The 23,232-nt window shown below is 49.1% G+C and overlaps 1 protein-coding gene across 8 annotated transcripts in view; it reads right to left on the reverse strand.

The window, feature by feature from the left end:
- Positions 1–5,936: 5,936 nt before the first annotated feature.
- The window catches only part of nrf1 (nuclear respiratory factor 1), a 29,496-nt gene continuing 12,200 nt past the window's right edge, over positions 5,937–23,232 (reverse strand). For 3 of the 8 annotated variants that reach the window (XM_030341636.1, XM_030341637.1, XM_030341641.1), the window contains 7 exons: positions 21,193–21,351; positions 20,455–20,673; positions 20,159–20,254; positions 19,313–19,402; positions 17,956–18,113; positions 14,532–14,656; positions 5,937–7,777 (listed from right to left, as the gene is read on the reverse strand). In XM_030341636.1, the coding sequence (XP_030197496.1) occupies positions 7,617–7,777; positions 14,532–14,656; positions 17,956–18,113; positions 19,313–19,402; positions 20,159–20,254; positions 20,455–20,673; positions 21,193–21,351 (1,008 nt within the window). In that variant the 3' untranslated portion in view covers positions 5,937–7,616. The remainder of the gene's footprint in view (positions 7,778–14,531; positions 14,657–17,955; positions 18,114–19,312; positions 19,403–20,158; positions 20,255–20,454; positions 20,674–21,192; positions 21,352–23,232) is intronic. The other 5 variants (XM_030341644.1, XM_030341643.1, XM_030341642.1 and 2 more) reach the window with 5 other exon arrangements.

A 23,232-nucleotide genomic window follows, 5' to 3' on the forward strand; every position in this document is an offset into this window, starting at 1 on the left:
TAGGCGTGTGTCTATTTGATTTATCCGATGGTTAGGGGAAAGTGAGATGGGCGTAAACACTGACTCCTGTTCTGTGTATGGCACTGGTAGAATTCACTGTGAAAGCACACTATCAGTGAATTACCATAGGGCCATAAACAGAGCAGAGAAAGAACCACGTATACCACGCCTGTCTCTCGACCCCCCCCCCCGCTCCCCCCATCTCATTGCGTGTTGGCGGGGCCTCATGTGATCATGTCAGGCATCTTGCCACTGCGGCACAAGTACTTTTTGGTACGATAAAAAGCTCTGGGTCTTTCTGGCTTGATTTAAAAAATAATGTGTTTGTTATCTGCATCTTTCGTTTGAAAACTTCTCGACAACTCCCTCTTCTTCTTTGCCCATTTTGGCACTAGCACATTTTTGCTTCTGTATATATACTTTGAGCAATTATGTGTGGTGCCAATATGGGACGAGACAGTCTTGCAACTGTGGCGTACGATTGGCTCACGTTGTCTACAGATGGGTACGGGACAAGATGGAGGCCGGATGGAGAGTGGGGGTGTGGGGGGATGGGCTACCTCCCGGATTGGTTTCAGAGTTCTCCTTGCTGCACTGTGTAGGTCATTTGCTATATCTGGTTGTCCTTTTTGCCATGTAATGTGAGCTCCACAATGCGATTGATTTGGGAAGGGCAAAATTCAATAGACGAATAGGCCCGCGTCTGAAAGACATGGAGTCTGCTGAACATCCCCTATGCACTCTCCAATGCCGTCGTGCCTTTTAAAGCTTGAGGTGAAGACGTTCTATGTTCTTGCCTTTTGCCCTTGGCGCACAGCATGGTGGAGAAAGAGCATATATAATGAGGAGCAAATTGGCCACTTACTGCTAGGGGGAAAGTAAGTGGGTGTGTCGTTTATATCTTCCCCTTTTTTACCGGTTTGTCCAAAAGACAACCCATGGCCCTTAGGACCAATCACATGGTCCCATCGTTAAGGCTCGCCTCAGTATCATTCGTTGTCCATTAACAACGATGCCATTTGTTCATTTGTTTGTTTGGGGTTGGTGAGGGGAGGGTGGTCGTCTCAGAAGCTGCTCTCTGGCGGTATTTGGCAATGGTAGAACTCACACTGGTGAGCTAGAAGGATCCGGTGGTTCTAGACTTGCCAACTACCGCTCTGGGTCTAAGCTCCGACACAGAGGAGGGAACCAGAATGTTCCGGTTCTTCTCAGCAAGTCTCCGGGGTCATACAGTGAGTGAGTGGCTGCCGGTGACGAAGGGTGGGCTAGAATAATGTTCCCACCCTGAGCACCCCAGTTTCAGAACTCCAATGACCCCCCACCTGTCCCCTAGAAGGAGATCAGCATCCTGGCTGCAGGCTGCGTTGTGTGTGTGAAACTAAATGTTGTGTATTTATACATTTGTTGTTGTTGATGCCCATGACCCTCATGAGTGAACCAGAATGTTGGGAGCAGTTGGGGGTCAAGAAGAAATTCTGAGAATTGTATGCAGTGATGGATTAAAAATATGAAACTCAGTTCACTATTTTGGACCCTCATTTCTTAGGCCTAATTTAGTAACAGAAAGACTGGAAGAATAATAATGAAACAAATTCCCAAAATGAAATGTTGAGTTGTATTCATTAATGGTGTATTGTACAAAATACATTCAGACATTTTAAACACAACTTACAGTGAGGCTACCTACATCACCTCATCACAGAAGGTACATTATTTGAAAACATCGACAAAATGTAAAGGTTGGTTTTCGCTTACCCTGAGTTTCCTCCTCCTTCCGGAGGGGTTGGGTTGCGTGTTGTGGATGGAATTCCAGGACAAACTGGAATTCAATGAAATTATTCCTTCTGTGTGATATTGAATATATATATTAAGATAAATGTTAGCAAAACACAAATTAATCAGTATCAGTAAACAATGAAATAGGCGTATCTTTCCTAAACATATTGGTTACAGTTATATTAATGACTTGTTCCTTAAGAAACCAAGACATAAATGTATATAGTGTTACCTTAATTTCATAAAAAAATCTCTGTAGTTGATTTCCGTTTCGGTGGAATGGGGCTGTACCCCATGTGACCTTTGGAAACCAACTGACTTCCCATGTGCTTTTAAAACCAACATCATAAAACAAACCCCAAAAGTGTGTGATTACCATTTCAAGACAAAAAACATTGAATAGCATTTCAGAAAATTGTAAAAGACATTAATAGCAGATGAAGTGTTCAGAACAGACCAATCAGAACATCTCATGGGGATGACATCACAGGGATGATTCATGATGAAGACTGTTGTAGCTTGAAGATGGAATAAGGAGAGCTATACCGACATTCTGAACATAAATATTGATTCAGCACTCTGATGGAAACCTTTCTTTTCATCAACGTGATACATGCATCAATACACCAATAAAACAAACCGTTTTAAACCGGATCTTTTCAGATACTAGCTATCTAACCAACTAGCCTGATCACTAGAGGAGACCGCCAAGAAGCACAATGCTGAAACAATTTGTGGAATAATTGGTCTCTGAAGTCTCAAATACTGCATTACAATCTGTGACCTGGCCCTTGGGTCCAAAATAGTAAACTTTCCGTGCATCCTTTAAAGAACCTTCATGTTAGAAAACAATTTCAACTTCTATTTAGTAAAAGTCATTGATTGCTGCTTGCATTCATTTAGCTCACCCAAATGTCTGTATTTCCTATTTGTTAAATCATGTACACCAATAGGCTTCATCTCAATGTCACTGTGTCAGAAAGGGGAATACAGTTCAGAGAGAGAGAGAGAGAGAGAGAGAGAGAGAGAGAGAGAGAGAGAGAGAGAGAGAGAGAGAGAGAGAGAGAGAGAGAGAGAGGAAAACAGACCCGTCAGCCCCCCAGGTATAAAGGGTCACCTGTTCTCCCTGGGTCCACCAACAGGGGGTGTCTGTCTCAGGCCACTGCTGTAATTGGCAAGGCGGTCGGTGTCAGCTTACCCCCCCTCTCTCAATGCAGCTTTTCTCTCTTCCTCTCTGTTCCTCTCTTTCTCCTCTCCCTCCCCCCAAACCTCCTGGGTAAAACAATGTATGGAGGGAGCAAGGTCTCTCTCTCTCTCTCTCTCTCTCTCTCTCTCTCTCTCTCTCTCTCTCTCTCTCTCTCTCTCTCTCTCTCAGACACTTTGCTGAAACAATCCGTCCACAGTATGGTTAGGCTGAGCTGCGTATATCTGGGTCAGAGTCTGTTAATGTAGGTGACAGGGGGATCTGGCAGATTAGAACCACTCTATCTGCCTTTGCATAAATCCTGCTTTATAGGCCGACAATTCAGCTTTGGATAATATGATTTGTATTGTTGCTGCTGCTTTGTACCCATCGCAGCTCCTGGTCTACAACATTTGTTCCAGCATAGATAGACGCCATCGTTGGACCTGTGCCAGAGCTGTTTTTATTCATATATATTTCAAATTTTCTATTGTGTGAGAGAGAGAGAGAGAGAGAGAGAGAGAGAGAGAGAGAGAGAGAGAGACACACACACACACACACACACACACACACACACACACACACACACACACACACACACACACACACACACACACACACACACACACACACACACACACACACACACACACACACACACAGGGTAAATACTCAGCAAGCAAAAATGAAGGAACTCAATACTAGCTCTGTTAAACAGAATGTGGAACATGATAGGCAACTAACTTGACTTTTACATTATTTTCATCTGTGAATAGGTAGTGAATCATTTGTTAATTGTACATGTCATGAACACCTGCTGATCACAAACAACGTTGATCTCCCATATCTCAGAGCCGAAAAATGTATATATTGCTTTCTCTGTGTAATGATTTTCCCTGCAGCAAAGTGCATCGTGTGGAATCGCTGTTGTCAATGCAAGGCCTCCTCCAGATGGGCTGAGAAGCTCAGGTTACACTGCATTCTGCCGCCCAACTATCCCACAGCCCCAGTGGCCTCATCCCCCCCCCCCCCCCCACACACACACACACACAAACACACACACACACACACACAGAAATGAGTGGCGCGCAGAGACAGAGCCCTGCTTGTGTTCTCCTACTAACCCTAACCCTACTGAGCCAAATCAGATTAGGATCCGTCATCCTTACGCAACGTCTGGACTGGAGGTGCGGAGGTGAGAATCCCCAACCCTCTCATCATGGTGAGCAGACGGTTCCACGCCTCATCCGTTCATTCATAATGTTTCTAATCTCTGTGCTATGGGTTACGTTCATCTCTACTAGACGACATAACGCCTGTTCTATCTCTGGCTGTGTGGAGATAGCATTTTTTAGAATCTTAAATTTATTGAAAGAAACTATGATATATGTCCAAGAGAAGGTGACATAAGTTTGACGGATCTGTCATACAGTCAGTTTAGGACAGTAGGAGTTATCATTAGTAAAGAGGGGGTGCTGGGTAAACTGCAGGGCTGGAGTGTTTTCAATCAATACATATGCTGCTCTATCAAACGACTATTCACCCGCAGTCGCTTGGATATGCTAACCCTCCAGTTCCATTAATGTTCAGAATGATTGCCTTTCAATGAAACATTGGGTGGTTTCATTGGTTAATTCCATCAGTAATTAGCCACGGTTCCGTGGATAGATATCTCCGACAACATATATGCATCGCTTTACATAGTATTCGTACATATTGTACAGTAAACTCCGCTGACACAACAGCCGTCGTGTGTATAGGTCTTTCTGTTTGTGTCTGTGTGACGGTCTGGGAGGGGAGGTGAGTGAGTGGGTGTAGACAGTAGCGCTCGGGATGCGAGTATTAAGAAACGATTAGTGGAGATTAAAGTGCTGCGACCGAAGCCTGCCAGCACGACTCCCTGCTAGAAGCCCTTCTCCACCTCAGCCCTGGAGCCTCGGGTTGAAATCAATAACTGCTGGCCATCCCCTCTTCTTGGCTCCCCAGTGATCCACCTCCACATCCTCTTCTTACGCCATAGCAGCACACCTCACCTCCAGCGACTCCCCCAACACCACAACCACTAAAGACAGTCATCTCGTGTCTGCTGGACAAGACTCTCTAAACTTGAACTGTCTGCAGATGAAAGCCATCCCCCAGATCCCCCACCCCCCAACTCATCGATCGATGTGAGGGGTAAGCAGTGATTTCTGTGAGTGCAGAGCTGTTTGCGCAAGCACTTCCTATAATAAATGTCTCTTAACACGCACACACACACCCTGACTGAACACAATTCAGTCGGGGTGATAAGCATACAACAGTTACAATATGGTCCATCCTGGCCCCCACAAGACAGGCAAGAACTAGTTTGATTTCCCAAAGATCACTGCAGAAAAAGCTCCAAAGGTGGTTCATTCAGAGACGTGTGGGAAGACACCTAGGAGACCAGTTTCCAGGAATCCCATCGCTAACGAGGTCTTAATCTGTACGGACGCTGTTCATGGAATTACCTCAAATTGACCAAGCGCCTAAAAGTACACACACACACACACACACACACACCATCACAGATTTCAAACACACCATCACAGATTTCAAACACACCTTATCCGAAACGACGCTCCCTGCCCCCCCCCCCCCTATATGGAATTGACGAGGGAGTTTATGAAGAACTTGCCAGAAAAAAAAAAAACGATTTTCTGTTTATGTTGATATTCGTATGAATGCAGCCTACGTCCGGCTTTAATCTGGAGGAACATGAGAGGACGGCCGCTGACAGATTAAGACCTGGCTGTCTCTCGCCCTCTCGCTCTCCTCCTGGTGCGTCGCTCGGCAACAGAAGGCCTTGCTTGCAAATCCCGGGCTTTAAAGTGGGAGGAGGAGGGGCTGGCCCACCTAGATTATGATGTAATCATCAGGTCTCTGTCACGCACAGCATGAAGGGGAGTGAGGGAGGGAGTGGCGTGAGGGGGCGAGGGGTAGAGGTCACTGAGTTTGATCCTTTTATTCTGCTTCTTTATTTAACCACAGCACATTTAACGCATGTATCACCGATGGCAAAGAAGCGGGTGTTTACAATGGGATTACATATAAATATACTGTCTGAAAGCAATGTCTCTGCTGGAACACATATTTTCGAATTGTTTGGATATGGTTTCATCTCCCTTTAAATAAAAACATTAAATGCTTTATTAAATGGCCTCCATGCATTAAACGGTTGTTTGCCGTATCCATTCTACCCACTTTCCTCCAAAGCATTACAAACACTATGTAAAAAAGAAGTATGTTAAATGGACTGCATTTATGTACACACACTTTTCTAACCACATAACTAGACACAATTAAAGCTCCATCTTCTCACAGTCCATACAATATCGCATCTGATAACCCCCAAAGTGGGACGATAACAAGTGTACAACAAAGCACATCAAAACAGTTTTCTAGTTAGATTTATTAACCGCCTGATTTAGTGGAGTTTCCAATACTATTACTCTGGAGGGGCCGAAGCCCCCGCTGGACGCACATGAACATGCACCTTCTTAAAAGAGCTCCATTCTGAGGCGTGTTCAATGAAATGTTAGTAATTTTAAGTAAGAGACGCAATCGGTGAACAGCAACCATTTTATTGGGGTTTGTTTGGCTTCACACTAACTGTGACTATAGCGGTGAAGTGAGGCAGGTCGAGGTGAACAATTTGCTTGAGGATAGAAATGTTTCCACATTTACATGCCGATTTTTTTAATTAAAAATGAGAAGAGAAAGAAAGAACACTATTAATATTTAGACGGCAGTCTCTTTACGGGATTGTAGAAAATTTGATTGCAAGGCGTCTATTATTCCATGCGGTGTACATAAATGGACAGTTAGACAAAATGGCTGCTTCCTGAGGTGCGCTCAGCAAGGCAGGATATAAAAACACTGACCAATATCCTGAGTCGTCTTGGCATGTGCCAAACTTAACAGCACAGGAAATAACCACACAGATAAAAAGTACAACGTCAATGTAATATTTCATTGGGCGACACTTGACGGGATTCGGTCGGAGTGAATATAGGGCAGACGCTGTATGAAGGGAAATCATGGGGGGGGGGGGGGGGATATTTGATGATGGAAGATACGCCTGCGTGAGGTTAGAGCAATAACCCCTGCAGGTGAATACGAGTCGTAAAATGACATGTCTGGTTACGGCCCTGGAAGTGGCTAACAAAAGGTAAGACGCAGTGTGTACAACGACGGACAGCGATCATGTTCAGGCCACCCCCCGCTGGCTTTCCTCCCTCACTTTGGTTCATCTTGTCATGTTCAAACAAAAAAGTATTCCAAAAGTAATCCTAAAGAAATAAATACTAAATACTCTAATAAACTTGCTTGCAACACTGTTTACGTCACAGGAGCTAAACACCCCCCCCCCCCCCCCCGCCACAAAAAATGTCCGGTAAAGAAAAGAACAAACACAACGCATCTTCAACAACAACAAAAAGCAATATCTTTACACAGTAAACACAATGCATCATAGGTCACATTGTAATAATATGTTACACTGTACACCGCGGGGTCACCGCGGGGTCACCGCGGGGTCGGCAGGGGGCGTGGGGAGAAGGACAGACGACACCCCCCCCCCTCGGTTCGTCTGGGCGGCGTCGGGCGCTCGGGGTGCGGGCCGACGCCGGACTCATTGTCACTGCTCCAGGGTCACGACCTCTACCGCCTGGCCGTCCAGCGTCACCGTGTTGTCCACGCGCGTGGCAACGGGCGCCATGGCGACCTGCACGGGCCGGTTGCCCTGCGCCAGGCTGGTGACCACAGTCTGGTACATACTCACAGGGATCTGGACCAGGCCTGGTGAGCAGGAGGAAGAGCAGGAGGAGGAGGAGGAGAAGCGGCAGGAGGGGCAGGAGGAGGAGGAGGAGGGGGAGGAGAGGAGGAGGAGGAGTAGGAGGGGGAGGAAGATGAAAGAAGAACCATTAGTATTGAGTATGTCTAAAGGTAAACGGACTGCATTATACTGCGCTTCTGACCCGTGGCCAGTAGAGTGCTTCACATTCACGAACATTGACCAATGTGTGTGAACGGGTTAGCCGTCGGTCGGGCTGAACGCCCCTCCCTCTCCTCCAGTGTCTATTTGTTACTGTATGGACATGTCGTGGCATTTATCTTTTTTACTCTATTCTACTCATCTTGTAAAGCGGTTCGCCACCTATTTGACGGTGCTATACAAATCAAGATACGATCATTACATCATTAATATCATCATTAACGCTGCTGCCCGGGCCTTCCCTATGATGATGATAGCCGCCCGCCCCAGCTGTGTGTACGGATACACATAAGATATATCTGCTCTAGGGATTATCTCTGTAGACAAGGCCCCGCCCCCTGCAAGCTGTCGGTGCCATTGGCCGGACAGGAAGGTCATGTTGGGGGGGGTGGTCACTGCCAGGGAACCAGGAAGTGGACTTTAACCCCTCCCCCATAAGATGCTGCGTTAGGGTTAGGGTTGCAAGGCAGTAACACACGCAGAACAATTGTCTTCATTGAATTCAGTTCGCCAGGAAGGCAGGTTTATCTGTCAGGTTAATATAAGCTGTGGGGGGGTGGGGGGTGATTATGGAGTGGGGCTTAGGGGGCTTTGGGGTGGGGGCGTGCTCACTCCATCAAGGGGACCCACTCTAACTTCATTACTGTGATGTTGAGGGTGTGTGTGTATTTGTGTCAATGCATGCGTGTGCACGTGGGCCAGCCTCTGTGTGTTACTACTTAAGATGACGTTAGCCGTGTGTGTGTGTGTGTGTGTGTGTGTGTGTGTGTGTGCGCGCGCTCCTTCAGAAGGCACCCAGGGCCCTCTGGTGATTAGCTGAGGTCAGACGGGCGGGGGGGGGGGGGGGGCTCCATGTGTGAAGGCTGATGGACCCCCAATGCATTCACTGATCACTTATAATACAGACATAATGTTTAGAGCTTTCAGAAAACCACTATATGAATATAGAAGGTATAGTGAGTATCTTACACACTGACCTCTGCATATGTCAGTTATTTGGAACTATTACAATATTAATAATATCAAGCATATTCAGTTTTCTTTTGAATATTCAATTTAATTAACTGAATTTTCCTGAATCTTTGGAATTGTTTATTTTACACCTTTGTTGTATATTCATGAATTTCTGTCAAACACAATTTACTGTTCCCCATTTCAAATCTCCATTGCTGGGACCAGTGGTTTAATCTCCAGGCTGGGACCAGTGGTTTAATCTCCAGGCTGGGACCAGTGGTTTAAACTCCACGCTGGGACCAGTGGTTTAAACTCCACGCTGGGACCAGTGGTTTAATCTCCAGGCTGGGACCAGTGGTTTCTAATTCCACGCTGGGACCAGTGGTTTAAACTCCACGCTGGGACCAGTGGTTTAAACTCCACGCTGGGACCAGTGGTTTAATCTCCAGGCTGGGACCAGTGGTTTAATCTCCAGGCTGGGACCAGTGGTTTAATCTCCAGTCTGGGACCAGTGGTTTAATCTCCAGGCTGGGACCAGTGGTTTAATCTCCAGGCTGGGACCAGTGGTTTAATCTCCACGCTGGGACCAGTTGTTTAATCTCCAGGCTGGGACCAGTGGTTTAATCTCCAGGCTGGGACCAGTGGTTTAATCTCCAGGCTGGGACCAGTGGTTTAATCTCCAGGCTGGGACCAGTGGTTATACTCCACGCTGGGACCAGTGGTTTAATCTCCAGTCTGGGACCAGTGGTTTAATCTCCAGGCTGGGACCAGTGGTTTAATCTCCAGGCTGGGACCAGTGGTTTAATCTCCACGCTGGGACCAGTTGTTTAATCTCCAGGCTGGGACCAGTGGTTTAATCTCCAGGCTGGGACCAGTGGTTTAATCTCCAGGCTGGGACCAGTGGTTTAATCTCCAGGCTGGGACCAGTGGTTATACTCCACGCTGGGACCAGTGGTTTAATCTCCACGCTGGGACCAGTGGTTTAATCTCCACGCTGGGACCAGTGGTTTAATCTCCAGGCTGGGACCAGTGGTTTAATCTCCAGGCTGGGACCAGTGGTTTAATCTCCAGGCTGGGACCAGTGGTTTAATCTCCAGGCTGGGACCAGTGGTTTAATCTCCAGGCTGGGAGCAGTGGTTTAAATCGGATTCGGCAGGTGGGGAAACTCTCGAATTTTGTGTTGGCGCAACAAAGAAAAATTACTCAGTATGTCAAAACATATTGGGGATACGATAGAGTCACTGTCGTTCCAAGTATCACACAACTTATTTGCTTGACATGAGAGAAGCTATAAAACAATAAAAAATCGGAAGTGTGTGTGTTTCATATTGTCCATGCTGAAATGCATTTTTAACATGTCTATACTCTTGTTAAACGACAAACACAACAAGTTTGTTTTAAAGAAACAACGACAACAGCCACATAGCAACGTTATTCGTATTTCTTTCAGTGCAAAAGGCTCACAAACATCATCATTCAATGATGGCACAAAATGGAAAAACAGCAGCCCAACATTGAGTAACAACTAGCACTATATTCAGGGCAGTTGTAGTAGTTGTAGTGGTTAGGGTTAGGCTAACCCTAACCCAACATTGAGTAACAACTAGCACTATATTCAGGGCAGTTGTAGTAGTTGTAGTGGTTAGAGTTAGGCTAACCCTAACCCAACATTGAGTAACAACTAGCACTATATTCAGGGCAGTTGTAGTAGTTGTAGTGGTTAGGGTTAGGCTAACCCTAACCCAACATTGAGTAACAACTAGCACTATATTCAGGGCAGTTGTAGTAGTTGTAGTGGTTAGGGTTAGGCTAACCCTAACCCAACATTGAGTAACAACTAGCACTATATTCAGGGCAGTTGTAGTAGTTGTAGTGTTAGGGTTAGGCTAACCCTAACCCAACATTGAGTAACAACTAGCACTATATTCAGGGCAGTTGTAGTAGTTGTAGTGTTAGGGTTAGGCTAACCCTAACCCAACATTGAGTAACAACTAGCACTATATTCAGGGCAGTTGTAGTAGTTGTAGTGGTTAGGGTTAGGCTAACCCTAGCCCAACATTGAGTAACAACTAGCACTATATTCAGGGCAGTTGTAGTAGTTGTTGTGTTAGGCTAACCCTAACACAACAACAGCACAAAGTTCCGGAGCGGTGCGGCCCACTTTAACCCGTCTGTGTCACTCCACCGTAGGGACGTTTCAGGGTCTAGAACAGGGTTAGGGTTAACCCACTTTAACCCGTCTGTGTCACTCCACCGTAGGGTTAGGGTTAGGGTTAACCCTAACCCACTTTAACCCGTCTGTGTCACTCCACCGTAGGGTTAGGGTTAGGGTTAACCCTAACCCACTTTAACCCGTCTGTGTCACTCCACCGTAGGGTTAGGGTTAACCCTAACCCACTTTAACCCGTCTGTGTCACTCCACCGTAGGGTTAGGGTTAGGGTTAACCCTAACCCACTTTAACCCGTCAGTGTCACTCCACCGGAGGGACGTTTCAGAGTCTAGAACAGGGTTAGGGTTAGGGTTAACCCTAACCAACTTTAACCCGTCTGTGTCACTCCACCGTAGGGACGTTTCAGGGTCTAGAACAGGGTTAGGGTTAGGGTTAACCCTAACCCACTTTAACCCGTCTGTGTCACTCCACCGTAGGGACGTTTCAGGGTCTAGAACGGGCAGCGCGGAAGCTTCCCCTCTCTCAGGGAAACTCATTCTCATAAACTTGTCACAGCAACAGCCTGCACTTCACATGTACTGCGTACATCTGACAGTGTATTTTATGAGGTTTGGTTAACGGGGAAAGACGATGACTGATGTTGTGGAGAAGGCCGTGGAGTCGACATACGGCTAAACACTGGAAACATTATTATCATTCCAGGAATGTTGCATGATATGCTTATGAATTCAGTTTATGGGAGGGTCATTACATTGAAGAACATAAAAAGATAAAGCATGGTATCTGATTATAGCTAATTTCTCTCTGATGTCTTAAACAACCTATTTAATTCATCATTTTAGGGGCATGTCTTCTCAAAACAATTCATTTGGAGCATAAAACTAACTATTGGCTATCACGATAAGCCAATTCAAGTTTTCATTTCATAACAACAATACAATACCGTTCCATGACGATAAGAGAACATCGAATTATTGCCAGTTCGATTACCAGTTCTTTAACGTTAGCTAATGAGCTTGGTTACACACAAACATCCATGTTGTTCATGGACAGCAAAAGTGCATAGGGTAATACACATCATAAATATCATGTGATGTGTAGCATTAAGGGTGTGTTCGTGTGTGTGCGCGACAGTGAGTGTTTCTAGACTGGCCTAGTGCTGACAGCTGGCCCAGTGATTAGACCGTAGACTATAATGGAGTGGACCAAAGCTCTCTAGGAAAGCTCCAGGGAGACAGGTCCATACCCCTGGGCTAACACACTGCGTCTGTGTTCCTGCGTGTGTGTTCTCATACGCTGTGTTCCCATGTGTGTGTGCGTGCATGCACACGGATCCAACACCATAGGGAAGAGCGGAGGCAGGAGATGCATTGGATACAAGAAACGAGAATGATTGACAACATAAGTCCTGAGTCCAGGCCTCCCCTCCCTGAATCCATCCCACTGGCTGAGCTGAGCCTATCTAGCCTAGCTCACTAGCTAACCGCCAACACTAGCTGCCCTTGGCGTTTACTCGTTGGCATTGGACGACTGTTCTGGAGGGCTCGTGCTGCGTGTTACATTTCACCCCTGGGCTGTAATGCTTCGTGTCACCGATATTGACACGTCACGTTTTTTTTTTTTTTTTTTTTTTACTAAAACCCTTTTCGTCAAAAATACGAAGCACTAGCCCCCCCCGCACTACCCCCCCCCCCCCAGCACTAGCCCCCCCCCCCACTACGCCCCCCCCCCAGCACTAGCACCCCCCCGGCACTACCCCCCCCCCCCCAGCACTACCCCCCCCCCCCAGCACTAGCCCCCCAGCACTACCCCCCCCAGCACTAACCCCCCCCCCCCCCAGCACTAGCCCCCCCCCCCCCCCAGCACTAGCCCCCCCCCCCCAGCACTAGCCGCCCCCCCCCCCCCAGCACTAGCCCCCCCCCCCAGCACTAGCCCCCCCAGCACAGGGCAGATGCCCGCTCTGAATGCGTGTAGTGGAGCGGTGAGGGTGCTCATGTGTCAAACCGTATCATTAAGCTAATGCTAGCAGGAAGACCCTCCCTTCATACAGAGCCATCTGTCAGAGCAGATCCAGGGTGAGGAGCTCCGCTGCACTGCTGCCAAGGGCTAGGGTTAGCCCGAACCTACAGGGCTAGGGTTAGCCCGAACCTACAGGGCTAGGGTTAGCCCGAACCTACAGGGCTAGGGTTAGCCCGAACCTACAGGGCTAGGGTTAGCCCGAACCTACAGGGCTAGGGTTAGCCCGAACCCTGTAGGTAAGTTAGGGTTAGCCCGAACCTACAGGGCTAGGGTTAGCCCTACCCTAACCCTGTAGTTAAGTTAGGGTTAGCCCTAACCCTGTAGGTAAGTTAGGGCTTAGCCCTAACCCTGTAGGTAAGTTAGGGCTTAGCCCTAACCTCTAGGGTTAGGGCTAAGCCCAACTTAGCTCCAGGGTTAGGGTTAGGGCTAGGGCTAGGGTTAGGGCTAGGGCTAACCCCCCCCCCCCCACCCCTCGCAGAGCAGGAGGAGAGAATACGCAGAGGAGAAGTAGTGTGTTGGTGTTTGTGTGTAGCAGGAAGTGGTACCTGTGTGTGTCTGAGTAGCAGGAAGTGGTACCTGTGTGTGTCTGTGTAGCAGGAAGTGGTACCTGTGTGCGTCAGTGAGTAGCAGGAAGTGGTACCTGTGTGTGTCTGTGTGTAGCAGGAGGTGGTACCTGTTTGCGTCTGTGAGTAGCAGGAAGTGGTACCTGTGTGTGTCTGTGTAGCAGGAAGTGGTACCTGTGTGCGTCTGTGAGTAGCAGGAAGTGGTACCTGTGTGTGTCTGTGTAGCAGGAAGTGGTACCTGTGTGCGTCAGTGAGTAGTAGGTAGTGGTACCTGTGTGTGTCTGTGTAGCAGGAAGTGGTACCTGTGTGTGTCTGTGTGTAGCAGGAAGTGGTACCTGTGTGTGTCTGTGTGTAGCAGGAAGTGGTACCTGTGTGTGTCTGTGTGTAGCAGGAAGTGGTACCTGTGTGTGTCTGTGTGTAGCAGGAAGTGGTACCTGTGTGTGTCTGTGTAGCAGGAAGTGGTACCTGTGTGCGTCTGTGAGTAGCAGGAAGTGGTACCTGTGTGTGTCTGTGTAGCAGGAAGTGGTACCTGTGTGCGTCTGTGAGTAGCAGGAAGTGGTACCTGTGTGTGTCTGTGTAGCAGGAAGTGGTACCTGTGTGCGTCTGTGAGTAGCAGGTAGTGGTACCTGTGTGTGTCTGTGTAGCAGGAAGTGGTACCTGTGTGTGTCTGTGAGTAGCAGGAAGTGGTACCTGTGTGTCTCTGTGTAGCAGGAAGTGGTACCTGTGTGCGTCTGTGAGTAGCAGGAAGTGGTAACTGTGTGTGTCTGTGTAGCAGGAAGTGGTACCTGTGTGCGTCTGTGAGTAGCAGGAAGTGGTACCTGTGTGTGTCTGTGAGTAGCAGGAAGTGGTACCTGTAGCGTCCTGCACCCCGGCCAGAGCCCCCACAGCCGCCGCCGTCTCCCCGGCGAGGACGATCTGCCCCCCCCCCTGCAGGGTGGCCTCTGCTAGCGTAGCCACTGCGTGCGCCGCTGCCTCACTGCAACACACACACACACACACGATTAATACAGAAAAACATCTTCATCCCTGCAACGAGAGCCTCCTCTTCATCGTGCTGAGTGTGAAACTAATGACAGTAAACGGCCCCTAACCCCAAACTAATGACAGTAAACGGACGCTAACCCCAAACTAATGAGTTTGTTTTTACAGTTAGGGTTAGTATACCCTAACCCAGGAGATGTGATCCTTCTACTATCGGATCTATGCTGAGACACACGTGCGTCTGCAGAGTGACCCAAGTCACCCTGGGTGAGGGTTAGTCTGATGTGTTACTATGTGTTACTATGAGCCTGGGTTAGGGTTCACTGAGACAAAGAGAAGAGAGAGAGACACCAAGACACAGAGAGAGAGAGACACCAAGACACAGAGAGAGAGAGAGAAAGAGAGAAGAGACACACAGAGAGAGAAAGAGAGACGAGGAACACAGAGAGAGAAAGAGAGAGACGCACAGAGAGAGAGAGAGAAAGAGAGACGAGACACAAAGAGAGAGAAAGAGAGACGGGACACACAGAGAGAGAAAGAGAGACGAGACACAGAGAGAGAAAGAGAGACGAGACACACAGAGAGAGAGAAAGAGAGACGAGACACACAGAGAGAGAGAAAGAGAGAGACGAGACAGAGAGAGAGAGAGAGAAAGAGAGGGAGAGACGAAGAGAGTAAGAGAGAGAACGGAAAGCATCGAACCCAACCCCTGTGGGGTGGGTGAAGGGGGACAGAATGTTCCGCAGTCTTCCGTGGAGGCCACCTCAGGTAAACAGCTGAGGTAGTGGGTTGGGGGGAGGAGGGCGGGCCTCAGGTGAGTACAGGTAACGAGCCCTGGTGGGACCTGGTGCACAGCACACTGTCTGCCTGCGCAGCAGGAGGGGGGGGGGGGACGCACGCACGCACACTATGGAGTGGAACACAGCCTCGTCTCCATTAAGGCTGCTGGGCGTTGGGTTAGCCCTAACCCTATCCAACAGGAACACAGCCTCGTCTCCATTAAGGCTGCTGGGCGTTGGGTCAGCCCTAACCCTATCCAACAGGAACACAGCCTCGTCTCCATTAAGGCTGCTGGGCGTTGGGTTATAGGGCTTTGACTTTTGGCCAAAAATCATATTCGAAGTTTGTTTGTTTATTAATATTAGTATTCGAATATATTCGAATATCTAATAACATTTTGACCATTAAATGCCTTCAGTAATACCTGGGCTGAATCCGAATACTTAGTACATACTATTTATGTTCAGTGTCTACTACTTGATGCTCAGCTATGCGTAGAACGCCTAGAACGGTCTACAGCTATGCGTAGAACGCCTCTGAACTCTTCCGAACACCGCCGTAACTCCACCGGATGTTTCACGAAGTTCGAAGTCAAAGCCCTATTGGGTTAGCCCTAAACCTATCCAACAGGAACACAGCCTCGTCTCCATTAAGGCTGCTGGGCGTTGGGTTAGCCCTAACCCTATCCAACCGGAACACAGCCTCGTCTCCATTAAGGCTGCTGGGCGTTGGGTTAGCCCTAACCCTATCCAACATGAACACAGCCTCGTCTCCATTAAGGCTGCTGGGCGTTGGGTTAGCCCTAACCCTATCCAACAGGAACACAGCCTCGTCTCCATTAAGGCTGCTGGGCGTTGGGTTAGCCCTAACCCTATCCAACAGGAACACAGCCTCGTCTCCATTAAGGCTGCTGGGCGTTGGGTTAGCCCTAACCCTATCCAACAGGAACACAGCCTCGTCTCCATTAAGGCTGCTGGGCGTTGGGTTAGCCCTAACCCTATCCAACAGGAACACAGCCTCGTCTCCATTAAGGCTGCTGGGCGTTGGGTTAGCCCTAACCCTATCCAACAGGAACACAGCCTCGTCTCCATTAAGGCTGCTGGGCGTTGGGTTAGCCCTAACCCTATCCAACAGGAACACAGCCTCGTCTCCATTAAGGCTGCTGGGCGTTGGGTTAGCCCTAACCCTATCCAACAGGAACACAGCCTCGTCTCCATTAAGGCTGCTGGGCGTTGGGTTAGCCCTAACCCTATCCAACAGGAACACAGCCTCGTCTCCATTAAGGCTGCTGGGCGTTGGGTTAGCCCTAACCCTATCCAACAGGAACACAGCCTCGTCTCCATTAAGGCTGCTGGGCGTTGGGTTAGCCCTAACCCTATCCAACAGGAACACAGCCTCGTCTCCATTAAGGCTGCTGGGCGTTGGGTTAGCCCTAACCCTATCCAACAGGAACACAGCCTCGTCTCCATTAAGGCTGCTGGGCGTTGGGTTAGCCCTAACCCTATCCAACAGGAACACAGCCTCGTCTCCATTAAGGCTGCTGGGCGTTGGGTTAGCCCTAACCCTATCCAACAGGAACACCTGCCATGTTTTCACGTTTAAGAAAACATCGGCAGCAACGCAACCATTAGACACAAGAGCGACGGCCTGATGCCATCTGCACCGTGCGCACGGGTAATTCAATATGTGCTGACCTGGTCCCAACGGACCCCCCCTCCAGCGACTCGATGGTGGTTGCCATCGCCGCGGCCTGCAGTTAGCTAGCCCAGTGTTGTGCGCCGTCTCCTTGGCTACAGGAGGACACCTGGGTGGGAGGGGGAACGGTGCACGCGGCCGTCAGCCGCTGCGGTTGTTTGTCTGTCCGGTTTCTTCTTTCCCTGCCGGGGGTTTACTATCTGTAAGCTGGTACGCCAGCTATAGCAGCTAACAGGACTGCGGCTGTCAGGCTATTGTCTCTCCCCCTTCATGCACAGCAACACCATTCCAGACTGTCCTGAGGAATAAACTCCTCCCACATGGTTTAGTATCGATGTGTTCCTGGGGTGTAGAGGATAGTGTAGCGACGAGACACTCGGACTCTACTAACTACTTCCATGTTCTCTTCTGTCCTTTTTCTGTATGCAATGCGTGCCGTCTGTCTGCATTTGTATAATCAATGCGTACTGTACAGCACGATGTGCTACAGACCTGCTTTGCCTTTGCAGGCGCTATGCAAACAGATTCAATTGGAATAACAAGAATAACATTGGAATAATAATAGTCTTCCACTACATCTTCTCTGGACTGAAGAGACAACATCAGTGTGTCCCTGGGAGCTGACACCAGACAACTCTTCAGAATCGGGGATCATCCCGCCGTGCTCCAGAGATGACTGAGATGTTCTGCGTGTTGCCGCGCCCCCCCTCCAACTAGAGCACGCCCTGTTTTGGATCATGACCCATTTTGGGGTCACCACCCATCGCTTGAGAACCTTTTCCTCTTCCCCCCTCTTCCCATAGTAGCGGCGACCATCACCTGTTGAGCGCCATGGTAACGGTTGCCCCAGGCTGCATGTCCTGCGAGGCTGCGACCGCCGCCTCGGCCAGCGACGCCACCGCCTGCGTGGCTTCCGAGGCCTGGGTCGTCTGGATGGTCATTTCACCGCCCTGAAGCGTGGCCCAGTTCTGTTCCACCTTGGTGGGGCGTCAGAGAGAGAGAGAGAGAGAGAGAGAGAGAGAGAGAGAGAGAGAGAGAGAGAGAGAGAGAGAGAGAGAGAGAGAGAGAGAGAGAGAGAGAGAGAGAGAGAGAGAGAGAGAGAGAGAGAGAGAGAGAGAGAGAGAGAGAGAGAGAGAGAGAGAGAGAGAGAGAGAGAGAGAGAGAGAGACAGAGAGACAGAGAGCCAGAGAGCCAGAGAGCCAGAGAGCCAGAGAGCCAGAGAGCCAGAGAGCCAGAGAGCCAGAGAGAGCCAGAGAGAGCCAGAGAGAGCCAGAGAGAGAGCCAGAGAGAGAGAGCCAGAGAGAGAGCCAGAGAGAGAGCCAGAGAGAGAGCCAGAGAGAGAGCCAGAGAGAGAGAGAGACAGCCAGAGAGAGAGCCAGAGAGAGAGAGAGAGACAGAGAGAGAGAGACAGAGAGAGAGAGAGAGAGAGCCAGAGAGAGCCAGAGAGAGCCAGAGAGAGAGAGAGAGAGAGAGAGAGAGCCAGAGAGAGAGAGAGAGAGAGAGCCAGAGAGAGAGAGAGAGAGAGAGAGAGAGAGCCAGAGAGAGAGAGAGAGAGAGAGCCAGAGAGAGCCAGAGAGAGAGAGAGAGAGAGAGAGACAGAGAGAGCCAGAGAGCCAGAGAGAGAGAGCCGGAGAGACGGAGACAGACAGAGCCAGAGACAGACAGAGAGAGCCAGACAGACACAGAGAGCCAGAGCCAGAGAGAGAGAGAGACAGACAGACAGAGACAGAGAGACAGAGAGAGAGACAGACACAGACAGAGGGGCAGACAGAGAGAGAGAGACACAGACAGACAGACAGAGAGAGACACAGACAGAGAGAGACACAGACAGACACAGACAGAGACAGAGTGAGAGACAGAGAAAGACAGAGAGAGAGTCAGAGACAGAGAGACAGACAGAGACAGAGAGAGAGTCAGAGACAGAGTCAGAGACAGAGAGAGAGACAGAGAGACAGAGAGAGAGACACACACCAAGAGTAAGCGCCATGAGGAGAAATGGTCATTCTTGACGTTTCTCAATTGGTTGATCGGATCGTTTCAATAGAATTTGGGTATTTTTTTACATTCACCATCAAAAAGATGTTTACATGCAAAGAAGAAAGAGCGATATAAAGAGGGATAGCAGCATTGACACACTGACGGGGGTTGGGGGGGAAATGGGCGGGCGTGTGCTTACAATGATGTGGGGCGACATCTCCGTCTGTCCTGCGCGACACATCATCTGGTGGGGAGCAAACACAAGCTGACTGGGTGTGAATGGCCAGCACTGGTGAAGCGGAACAGAACATCAACAACTGCATGGCAAAATACACACACATTTCTATTGCTTCTGTGTGTGCGTGGATGGGGGATTATTTTTACTTGCTTAAAAAGGCATTACTCTAAGTGAGTAAATTGGTAGTGTAAAGTATTTGAAGTTCATGAAATAAAGTAGGGGAATGGGGGACTTAAATGTCTTTCTATATCTATATTTATGTATGCACCACTGAGAACAACAACAACAACAACAGAATCTCTCTTCATCTCTAACATCACCCCCCTCTGGTCAGAGTAAAATCTCGACATGCATGCTCTTATTAAAACGCCATGTGACAGTAGTAATTTTACACATCGTGTCCTAGTGTAAAAACGCCCCTTCCTAAGCTGTCCTCACATGTCCTTCAACCTTGGACTGTTTGAAATCCGACCACAATCTTAAAACATGCTGCTAAAAAAGTACAACATTTAAGGTCTTTGCATACTAAGCCCAAGTTCTTAGGATGTTAAAAAAGGTTCACTGAAACAATGATTGCTATTATTGGTCAAACCTTTCGAAAAAAATTACAGAAACGCAAAAGTAATCGACCTGCTGCTTTTTACGGGAAAACATGGTGTGAACAGTGCTGCTAAGAAGTCATCAGACTGAGCTCAGCGACCTTTAGCATCAGAAGGAGATAGTCTCAGAGCGTGTGGAGATAGTCTCAGAGCGTGTGGAGATAGTCTCAGAGCGTGTGGAGGTAGTCTCAGAGCGTGTGCTTTCTACCTCGTCGGTGACGGTGGAGTAGTTGACTTGAGCCACTGTGACGCCAGGCAGCTCCGATGCGTCCGCCAGTGTGGCGACCGTGTGTCCCGTGCCCACCTGCAGGGGGCGGCGGTCGAAAGTAAGAAACACGCTCAGAGACCAAACAAGGAACATGTCAAAACTATCAAAATGTATGTGTAAGAAATATCACTGCCTTGAAACGATGGAAATGTGTCGACTATATTGCAGCTCAGACTGTAAGAATAACTTAGCATTCAAAGCAAGAAAGGTGAAAGGCAGAAGAAGAAGAGTGGGACCTGGATGAGGGAGACGGTGCCGTCAGGGTTGTTGACCGTCTGCACCACAGTCTGCGAGGGGACGAGTTGTGCAATGTGGCTCTGGGGGATGGTCATGTGGTGGTGCTGCGGGGCGGGCGGCGCCACCTGGTGGTCCTCAAAGGCGTAGAGCAGGTCCTCCCGGCCGTGCTGGCTGTAGCAGTTCTTCACGATGGTGCGCAGCGCCTGCGTCCACGACACCTGGGCGGACATTAACACCAAATCACCGTCGGCTCGTCGTACGAGACCAACCTATCCACAGCATTCCGCCTGCCGCTGTTTCCTAAGCACTTATTGGTGTAAAGCTTGTTGTCCATGGACAACAGGTTCAATAAATAACGATTACCAAGGAAAACGTTATCTAAACTATCTAAACCGCCCCAAAACAATCAACCTTCTAAGGAGCACATCGATCATAATCACAACGATACAAGATAATCCATGAACTAGCTTTGTGCTGAAGGAACTGTGACCACAGAAGAAACAGAACCACAATACAAATCAGACTACTGTTAACACTAGCGTTTGACGGTAAATGCAGCGCATTTGTACAGCGCTTTCTGGACCTTCTGGGTTGCCAGACAAGCCGCTCTAGTCTACCGCCCCAGCCATTATCGCCCCGGCTTGCAGCAACCATCCGTAGGCATTCCCGCCCTCCTCCCCCCCGCCCCAGGGCCGGCCCCCCCATGCCCTCTTCCCACCCCAGGCCCCCCTCCTCACCCTCTGCTTCTGCTCCTCTGTGCGCACGTCGCTGCGCACGTTGGCCCAGGGGATGTCCTCAGGCCACCACACCGGCTTGCAGCTCTCCTTGCCCCAGCCAGGCTTCCCCCGGCCGGTCGAGTACTTGAGCATCTCGGGGATGAAGGCCCGCAGCTGGGCCTGGCGTGGCCAGAGGGGGGGGGGGAGACAGACGCATTAGAAGGGCTCTTCATCGGTCGGGATGAGGTTAGGGTTAGGGTTAGCCTAGCGGAGCGGCCTAGCTCTGGATGGCAGGAGGTCCGCACACACGGCCTTAAACCTGCCGGAGGAGTAGGCTTTCCTGTTTGAAGCGTCTATAGATTATAGGGTTCCTATGCTAGATGCTGGTGTGCTAAGGCATTGATGAAATAATCCATGATGAATCGTTCTTTCTGCTAAGGTTTTTCAAAGGATTTTGTATACATTGGTTTTGTTTTATACACTATTCAATTATTTTAGTTAGGTTGATAAATCAACCCTAAAAACCATAGTGTCGCTAATATGATTCCATTACTCATCCTCTCTTCCCCTCCAACACCGAGTTAGGGTTACCCTAACCCTAACCCATTGATCATCTTCTCTTCCCCTCCAACACGGAGTTAGGGTTACCCTAACCCTAACCCATTGATCATCTTCTCTTCCCCTCCAACACGGAGTTAGGGTTACCCTAACCCTAACCCATTAATCATCTTCTCTTCCCCTCCAACACGGAGTTAGGGTTACCCTAACCCTAACCCATTAATCATCTTCTCTTCCCCTCCAACACGGAGTTAGGGTTACCCTAACCCATTGATCATCTTCTCTTCCCCTCCAACACGGAGTTAGGGTTACCCTAACCCTAACCCATTGATCATCCTCTCTTCCCCTCCAACACGGAGTTAGGGTTACCCTAACCCTAACCCATTAATCATCTTCTCTTCCCCTCCAACACGGAGTGAGGGTTACCCTAACCCTAACCCATTAATCATCTTCTCTTCCCCTCCAACACGGAGTTAGGGTTACCCTAACCCTAACCCATTGATCATCTTCTCTTCCCCTCCAACACGGAGTGAGGGTTACCCTAACCCTAACCCATTAATCATCTTCTCTTCCCCTCCAACACGGAGTGAGGGTTACCCTAACCCTAACCCATTAATCATCTTCTCTTCCCCTCCAACACGGAGTTAGGGTTACCCTAACCCTAACCCATTAATCATCTTCTCTTCCCCTCCAACACGGAGTTAGGGTTACCCTAACCCTAACCCATTAATCATCTTCTCTTCCCCTCCAACACGGAGTTAGGGTTACCCTAACCCATTAATCATCTTCTCTTCCCCTCCAACACGGAGTTAGGGTTACCCTAACCCTAACCCATTAATCCTCCTCTCTTCCCCTCCAACACGGAGCACCTCTCAAGCTGCCCTTGAGCCGGGTCAGAGGGCCGAGGTGCACATCGATCCGATACCAGCTACGGCACGCTGAGCAGGGCAGGACCCACAAATAGAGTCCCAGGCTTTCTAAATATAGGCGGGACTCACTCGACCATTAACAGGAACTAAACATCGATAGCCCCGGCTCCAATGGCGCTTTTCCACCGGAGGGTGCGGGTCGGTTTAGTCTGCAGAGGTGCGGCGTGGTTAGCGTTTCCACCGCCAAAAGTGTGCGTGTCCGGACTGAGCCGTATTGAGCCGTACTCGTCTCCAGTACTCCTCCGTGTGGGTACTGAGACGCCTGAAAGGGTGCCGGCAAGTTCGAGCTACACACGCCATCCGTTGATTGGCAGAATCGTCACTTCCGCACGGAAGTGAAAGCTTTGTTTATTGAAGAAAATGTCACACATAAGTCCTTCTTGGACGTCCTACATTGTTGCTCTTTGTTCATTTTGTCGCATTCTTCTTTTTCCTGATTTATTATCAGGCTACACTGTGTCTGCTATGAGGTCACAATGCTAACGTAGCTGCCACGGCTATGGCCATGGGAACGAGAGCCGTCACGGAGCTGGGCTACCACGCCCTCACTACTTAACTGGGCTGAGGCGTGCTG

The sequence above is a fragment of the Gadus morhua genome, chromosome 19, assembly GCF_902167405.1.
Source record: "Gadus morhua chromosome 19, gadMor3.0, whole genome shotgun sequence".
NCBI lineage: Eukaryota > Metazoa > Chordata > Actinopteri > Gadiformes > Gadidae > Gadus > Gadus morhua.